This window comes from Theropithecus gelada, chromosome 12 (assembly GCF_003255815.1).
Source record: "Theropithecus gelada isolate Dixy chromosome 12, Tgel_1.0, whole genome shotgun sequence".
NCBI classification, from domain to species: domain Eukaryota; kingdom Metazoa; phylum Chordata; class Mammalia; order Primates; family Cercopithecidae; genus Theropithecus; species Theropithecus gelada.
The window spans coordinates 6,604,774-6,613,484 of NC_037680.1; the positions used below are offsets into that span (position 1 = coordinate 6,604,774).

Consider the following 8,711-nt stretch of genomic DNA (forward strand, 5'->3'; position numbering starts at 1 on the left):
ATTAAAATAAATTAAAAATAAAAAGTAAAAAGCAAAGCTCTCAAGATAATCTCTTTCAACCAGCAGCGTAATTTGATGAAAGTATCAATACATATTAGTTAGTCACAAGGCAAATTTCCCAGATTTCTGTGAAGTGTTTGCAAAACACCCTGAAATTCTAGAGGGTTTTAGAGATTTCAAGCACTATTTACAACATATACAAATACAAATAGATGTTATTGGTATCTTCACACTTTTATATTTAGCAACATGTGAATTAAACAATAGGGCTTAATATTATTCTTAAAGAGTTGGCTTGACAAAGTTAACATTTGAAGTGAGAAAAGTAAATCAATTTTGTGAAAATAAAAAATAAAAATAAAAAATAAATCAGTGTACCAAAAGAGAAACAGAAACTACAGTTTTGCAATCAACTATATTTAGGAATAAATCTTAGTTGTGAAATATTTGCCACCAGTTTCTGGTTGTGTGAGATTGGATTGGGCTCTGTGAGCCTCAAGCCTCTTGTTCCTAGAGATGTTAACATTGAATCATCAATTTATAAAATGACAGTTTGATATACGTATAGAATTACATTTGCTTACATATGGTGTGTAATGGGTGTTTAGTAACTGTGAGTTATCCGAGTGTTAAGTAAGAGGACATCTATTTTTCCAGGGTTGAGCCTACTTACTGTACATGACCTATCATGGTATTCCTGCCTAATGTCACTGTATTTGACTCTTCAAATTGGAAGTTGTAATGCTCCCTCCTCAAATCACTTCTCCTCCCTGTATTTACTTAGTGAAAGGTTGATCCTGAAGCTGCCTGTCTCCCAATGCCCTGCACTCACTGCAAGCATCTCTGGGGAGTTTGTTGCTAGAATTTCCTTCCTCACTATGCATGGAGGACCCTGCCTTTCCTTCTCTGCTCATCCAGCAACTTTTACCTGCCCTACCATGTCAAGGCTGTTTGGGATGCAAAGTAGGGTATGGAGAAAGTCTCCTGCCCCCATCCTTCGATTCAGGGAGTCCTAGTAATTCTGCAGTTCTCTTAATAATCATCCCAAAATAAGTTCCTGCCATGTGTCTAGTGATACTAGGCATGGGGCTAAATGGACGTACAAAGAGATCCCTGCCTTTGAGGAGCTTGGAATCATTTAGAAACGCAGGTAAACTGACAAGGGCAAGGAAGTGAAAGAGGCCTTGTGCCCACTGCTCATGAGCCCAGAGGAATTGTCATCCCTTGAAATACATCCTAACCCAGGGCTAAGCTGAAAGTAGGTTATTTGGTTCTAAAGAAAATGAAACTCATGATTAAAAAAAAAAAAATTTAGGCACTGTAACTCAAAGCTACAACTCAATCTAAAAACAACCAGTCCCGACGACAAGTACCAGAGAAAACAAAAAAATCCCACATCGATTTGTCCCTCTAAAGTCAACATAAAAACCTTAAAATTGCTCCTCAAAACAGAAGGTGTGCTTATTTCTTATCTCAAACTAAAAGTCAAACAAAACGAAAACCTGTAGTAATTTACGGGGACCTCACAATTGAGAAAAAATGAAATGGTCCCCAAAAGACAATTTTTTTTCCTTTTTCAACTTTTATTTTAGGTTCAAGGGGTACATGGGCAGGTTTACTTCATGGGTAAATTGCATGTCCCTGGGGCTTAGTGTACAAATGATTTCATCACCCAGGTTTTGAACACAGCACCAACTAGATAGATTTTGGACTCTTACCCTCCTCCCTACCTCTCCCTTCAAGTAGGCTGTGGTGTCTATTTTCTCTGCTTTGTTTCCATGTATACGCACTGTTCAGACTATTTTTAAAAATGAAGAAAACTTATGCCCTTTATAAATATTATAACCTAACGTTACAAGTGACCCAGAATAAAGATGACATTAATGCTATTCTCAGGATTCAGTGTGCCATAACTAATCTTAATCCTCAATTTATAACTGTTTGCAATTACAAACCCAAGTGATGGGTAGGCAATTAACAAATAACAATGAGTATATAACACAGAAGTTGTTTCATTTTTATCAGTGAGATGCGCCCAACATGGGAATGTGAATGTGAAGGCAACACTAATGTAAAGTATAAACTGGCATTGATTTAAGAGGAGAGAATCTAAAAAGGAAAGAATATGCTATTAATTTCCAAATCTTCACATTTTACACATATTTGGATTAAAAAATGGTGACTTATTTTCTCAACGAAAAGTAATATAAACTTATAACTTATTTTATTCAGTGCCTGAGGTTCTGAAGCTACCTCCAGGTGACTTTTGTTGTCTGCTTCACCTCCACCTTTTCCTCCATTAATAATTTGCTGACAGCCTTTCACCCACACAGTAAGATCAAGAATGTGGGGTGGGATTGGGGAGAGAAGCTCTGTTCTGTAACTTGTAGCAAACTGTCCTTCACTCTGAAGCTGAAGATTGTTTTCAATGACCGAATAATTCTAAATTTTCTATTTGTTTTGTAGTTTTAGTTTTCAATTATTTGTGAATCTACGATAGAGGCTGCTTAGTGGCTTTAAAGTCAGACCAGACTTTAAAGATTCCTGAGTCACAAGTCACACATTGGGCAACGTTGATCAAATGACATAATTGAGCTAGCTGTGTTGTTACAAAATATGTGAAGTGCCTGGCATATAATAAACTAATAAATACGTCAATAAATACTTAGTAAATAAGTATAATCACATGAATAATCATACTTTGTTGGCACATTTATCTGTTTTTTTTTTTTTTTTTTTTTTTTTTTTTTTTGAGACGGAGTCTCGCTCTGTCGCCCAGGCTGGAGTGCAGTGGCCGGATCTCAGCTCACTGCCAGCTCCACCTCCCGGGTTCACGCCATTCTCCTGCCTCAGCCTCCCGAGTAGCTGGGACTACAGGCGCCCGCCACCTCGCCCGGCTAGTTTTTTTTTTTTGTATTTTTTAGTAGAGACGGGGTTTCACCGTGTTAGCCAGGATGGTCTCGATCTCCTGACCTCGTGATCCGCCCGTCTCGGCCTCCCAAAGTGCTGGGATTACAGGCTTGAGCCACCGCGCCCGGCCATTTATCTGTTTTTTAATTAATTTTTGTAGATGAGGAAAGGGAAGCTCAGTCAGTGAATTCCCCAGTTTACTACAAAAAGGGGAACATACTAAACTGTCTTGCAACAGACCTCCCAATTTTCCTAGGAACTGGAGCCATGCTGGGCATGGGCCTTACAAATTGTCTAATTATTTCTAATGGGCACTCCAACAGTATTAAACTACCAACAATCTGGATATTGGAAAATGATGGAAATATACTGTGGTTACCATGAGCACATCTCAGTTTTATTCATTGGAAGGAAAAAGATGTCCTACCCAGATGCTGTCTTCTTGTTTGTACTGTTTCCAGTTGCGCCCTGTGTCACTGAACATCAGGCTGTAACTCGTCACCCAGTCAGAGCTTCCGTATCTTCCCTGCGTGGCTACTGCTGTAATCTCTACTCTGTTTCCCAGGTCCATCTGGAGCCACTGTTGAGCATTGGAATCTGCTGGGGACCAACCGCCAGTTCCTGGAACAGGATCAGAGAGAGAGAGAGAGAGAGAGAGAGAGTTGTAGTAATGTCTCACATAGCTACAACTTTCAACTATCAAAGAGAAATGAAACAGTGTTCAACTAAGATGACTCTACCCCCAAATGGGCCCTACTCTTCCCTGCGTCTGTACTTAACCCCCTGGTACTTTCCATTCTCCACCTCCATCAAAATCTCTCTCATTTCAAAAACTGTATCTTCCATGCTTCCATCCCTATTTCCTTAGCCATTATGACTTCTATCTTACAAACTCAACTCCTAGTGACATTTGTTTTATTTATTTCTCTTCTTACAACTTCAGCCTTTGATTGCAGATATATATGAACTAGGCTTACATGCTCTCTCTCTCTCTAATATATCGTTCCTTCTTTTCTTCCTTCTCTTCCTTCTTTTAGTGTTCTTTCATTCCCTTCTCTCTCCTCTGTCTCTGAATATTTACTATGAACCTATCATGGGCAAGATATTGTCCTGCAGATACAAAGATGAAAGGACACCAACTATGCCTTTGTATCATTCATTTATTCGGCAGATGTTTGTTGAGCACCAGGAGTATGCTGGGTGCTGAATAGAGAGAGAGATGCTGACAAAAACATATCAAGTGATGTGAAAGAAACTATCACAAGAGGTAAACAGCAGGTACACAGAGCACAGAATGCCTCAGGAGCTGATCAGAGAGGCCTTCTAGGGACAGCCATAGTAGAGGTGATGCATGAGGCAAGTGCAGCCAAATCCCAGGAAAAAAAAAAAAAACATGGCAAGTTCGATGGAGATTAGCCAGGGAAAAGGGAGCAACATACACCAAATCTCAGAGGCGTGACAGAGTCTCTAACATTCTTGGATCTTCATGTGATTCAGTATACCTAACCTGTAGGGACATTGTGACACACATACAAAAACTGTTTTGGCCCGAGAATTTTGTATTTCTCACACTTGAGGTTTGCAGAAGATCAATATTAGTTCTCTCTTAGTTGGAAGACTTGTAGCCTAAATTTTCTGTTTTTATTTCACATAGAATAAAAAAGACAACATTCACTTATACTAATCCCAAGTTTCACAAATCTTCTGAAGCCCATGTGGGAGCTACTGCAGACTGTATTATGTCATGGGTAGGGATAGCATAGAAGCAACTCAGGACATCAAGTAGGGAGAGGTAATTGAAGTTTTCGTTTAGAGGAGTTAATCAATAACCTTTTTCTTTCAATCTATGTCATTGAAAATCATTTTTAGCGATGTTTCAGTCTACTTTCTCGCCACCTTGGAAGGAGTCATTTGGACATCTCCTTGGTAACTGAGAGCTTTCCAGAGCCCCACCTCCTCCTGCAGAGTCTCTCATAGTATAGGGCTGCAATACAGACAAAGTGATAGAGGGCATAAAGTCAATCCTATTCTGTCTTTAAGGATGGAAAAATAGAGGACTTAAAGGCACATCTTACAAATTGTGGTTGATTTTCTTCAGTAAGCAGCTAGCCCTTAGCAGATTTTGTTTGAGAAAAGTTTTGGTTTTTTTTTCCTTTTTTTTCCTCACCATTCCTGAGAAGAGTCAAATGCAGGAAAGAAGGGGAAGGGAATGTGCTCAGCATCTATTGCGGAATGTGTTTTATTCAGTGTTTTTTATGAATACAGTGGCAGATATGGCAGATAGTTACTAACATCCATTCTGTCTTCCTTCTGTGGTAATAGAATTGTAGTGAGTGCATGGCTTAATGGCAGTTTTCAGCTTTCTGTACTTTTATGGTTATGGCCATGTGGTCAAGTTCTCTCCAATAAGAATGTGAATGGGAATAATTTCTGCCACTTCCAGGCTAGCGTGCTCCTTCTCCACTTGCTTTCCTCTTCCACCACTGACGGATGCAGCCGACGACAAGATCTAGATGATGGCAGAATCACAGTATGGAAAGATCCTGGATCCCTGCGTCATCACATGGAGGAAAGCACTTGCCTGCTTGAACACATTCACCTAGTAGATGAATGAGAGCTAAACACCTATTGTGTTTAAGTCAATGTGCATTGGACTCTATTTGACACTGCAGTTTTGGTTACTTGAATAAATATACAATATCCTTTTAAGTAAATAGCATTATCTCCATCATAAAGTTAAGAAAACTGAAATCCAGCAAGTTTAGAAAATTTGGCACTCACGATTAAAACATAGGGTAAATCTAGCTATTTGCAATTATCCTTCAACAGAAAAAAACAAAAAACAAAAAACAAAAAACAACAACAAAAAAAAGGTTATAAAACTCCAGAAAATTAGTAAGGAAGAAAATCACTGGAAGTGGGTATTTGAGCAGAGATTCTGAGATGCCAGATCCAGGAGTACATTTTTATCATTCAACTCTGTCTTCCTCAACATATTCACAATTCCCATTCCCCTCTGCCTTTCTCTAGCTTCTCAAAATTGACAGAGAGGCTTATAGAGAGGGAGGTTTTACATTTCAAAAAATCCAAAATTATTCTGAACATATTCTTTATTTCTATTCAACATATTCTTCTGCTGCCCAGTTCATGAGGCTGCAGTCTTTCTCAGTAAAAAAAAAAAAAAAGAAAAAAAAAGAAAAGAAAATGTTGTTGAAATGGTCTTCTCTCAGCAATATTAAAACATGATAGAAAATAAATGTATATGGTGATTTTATCTGTAGTGAATGTATGAGTGATTTTATACTTTTCTGATTTTTGCATATAACATAGCTTCCATTATCAACATGTTATTCTTTTATAAGCTGAGAATTTTATTACTCATATGTGATTTATTGCATAAAGAATATGTACAGCAATTTGGGAGCTGATAGTTTAATACAGGACTTCTGATGTTTCTGTGACCACCATTATTTTAAAAATGAAAATTCTTAAGCCTTAACTATTTCTCTTTTACCCTCAATAGTTCAAAACTAGACTTCCTCATCATGCTTTAAAGCTTTTCCTTCATCTACTCTAATTAGCATATGATAAGAACTTACGTGAAGAATGGAAACAAAGAACTAGAATGACAAGAAATTTTGCCTTGCAAAGAATAAAATAACAAAGGACTGATCAAAACTAAACCAAACCAAGACAAACTACAACAAAAAATAGAGAATGATTTAACATTAAAGTTTCTGCAAATTTGTCTAAAGAAAATCACATCTCCCTTTTTCCCACAGTAAAAAAAACTTATTAATCTTCCCCAAATTAACCAAAATGGAATAGTTGTTGTTAGCATTCATCAACACATCATGTTAAAAATTTTCTGAGCCCAAGAGCTTCAGCCAAAGCTCTTAAAATGGAGAGATGCTATCTGGGTGATAATTGCCGAGGACTCTTTCCTGCTGTTGAAGATGCTCCCCGCATTACAGCTAATAGGGAAGACACCCAGGGTTGCCATGGTTGCTATGGCAAACGTTTTGTTCTTTCTACCAAACAATAAATGTGTTTTCACAAATGATGAAAGTAGCCTGAAGAAACTATTTGTAGTCGCTATAAAAACGCACTGCATCCACACTAGCTCCTTGTTTCTGAATTATTCCTTAAATTGGGGGTATAACGTACACACAAATAAATGCATTTGGCAAGTTGAAGGCGTCAACTAAGGCAATGCTGTCTGTAATTTTGGCTGATGTATCAATGGCTATTAAACACAAAAATTTCTATAAACTCTGCAGTTTAAATTTAAAGGATATTTAACAGAAGTTTACATTTAAAGGGAAAACTTGCATTTAAAGAAAAAATAATCTCACCTTAGAGAACATCTGGAATTGTTCAAATATTTGACAAGCAAAAAATCCAAAATGATTTGGAGGCTATGTCTTAGTTATTTCTAGCATACTCCAAACCTCATACTCTGCAAACTGTATTATCTGACTTTGGAGGAAAAGATGGAATAAAGAGTTGCTGGACCAAAAGTTAGGCGATTTGATTCAAGACCCAGCTCTTTTCCTGATGTTACACTAGATGAGAAATTCTCAAATGAGCTCCATCATGCAAACAGGATAGTTGTCAGCATTTCCAAGATCATAAACTAGGAAGTAGTAATGCAGGAGCTCCAGACGCAGGAAACCTGGATCCAGCACCCAGGTCTTCCCTGGGCTCTAAGTGGCCTCTCAAGTACACCAACACATCCCTCAGGTCCTTGTCCTCCTGCTTCCTCATAAGAGCAATTCTCACTAGAAACATAATTCACCTTGACATTGTTTCCAGTATCTCAGTTGATTCTCATGGAAATCAGCAGCAGCATTTTGAAAATTTTTTCAAAGCAGTCTCAATGGGCCAAGCAGCTAACCCAGATGTATGACTAAAGACTGCACTCCAACACAGTCCTTCTAATTTCAAGTCCCTGCCTTAGATTTCAATAGGAACCAACATCTTAAGAAAGCAAGAACAGACTTGTATGGAGAATTCTAAGCAAAGATTTTTTGGGTTTTTTTGTTTTGCTTTGTTTTGTTTTTTGAGACAGAGTCTCACTCTTTTGCCCAGGCTGGAGTACAATGATGTGAAATCGGCTCACTTCAACCTCTGCCTCATGGGTTGATGCGATTCTCCCACCTCCGCCTCCTGAGTCGCTGGGATTACAGGCATGCATCACCACGCCCAGCTAATTTTGTATTTTTAGTAGAGATGGGGTTTCACCATGTTGGCCAGACTGCTCTCGAACTCCTGATCTCAGGTGATCTGCCCGTCTCAGCCTCCCTAAGTGCTGGGATTACAGGTATGAACCACCACGCCCAGTCACAAAGTTTTAAGTAAGAAAAACAAAACAAAATGAAACCAGATCTCCTGCCTCCTCCAGTCACTCCATGCTCACTTCTTTATACTAAGACACTGCTAATCCTGCATTCCAAACTGCACACACTGGGATAGGCTGTAAGTATGAAGCAGAATAACCAGTAGAAAATGCAGAAATTCCTCAGTTTCTACACTTATTTCCACTTTTAACTCAAAAAGGGAAATGAGAATTGACTGATGTCACACATTGGAAATGGACACAAAACGGATTATATACAGGTCTCTGCAAAGTGATATTTCATAACTGTCTTTCAAAAAAAGAGAGTACATTTAGTCCAAGACCAACTGGAGTTAAAAGTGTCATACACACACACAGCAACATAGCATTTTCACACCTAATCTTCCTTCCTTCCTTCCTTCCTTCCTTCCTTCCTTCCTTCCTTCCTTCCTTCCTTCCTTCC

General features: G+C 38.4%; 1 protein-coding gene across 1 annotated transcript in view; it reads right to left on the bottom strand.

Moving 5' to 3' along the window:
• The window catches only part of CNTNAP5 (contactin associated protein like 5), a 683,524-nt gene that overhangs the window by 658,013 nt on the left and 16,800 nt on the right, over window positions 1-8,711 (bottom strand). Inside the window, exon 2 of the mRNA XM_025405058.1 lies at window positions 3,338-3,531. Within this exon, the coding sequence (XP_025260843.1) occupies window positions 3,338-3,531 (194 nt within the window). The remainder of the gene's footprint in view (window positions 1-3,337; window positions 3,532-8,711) is intronic.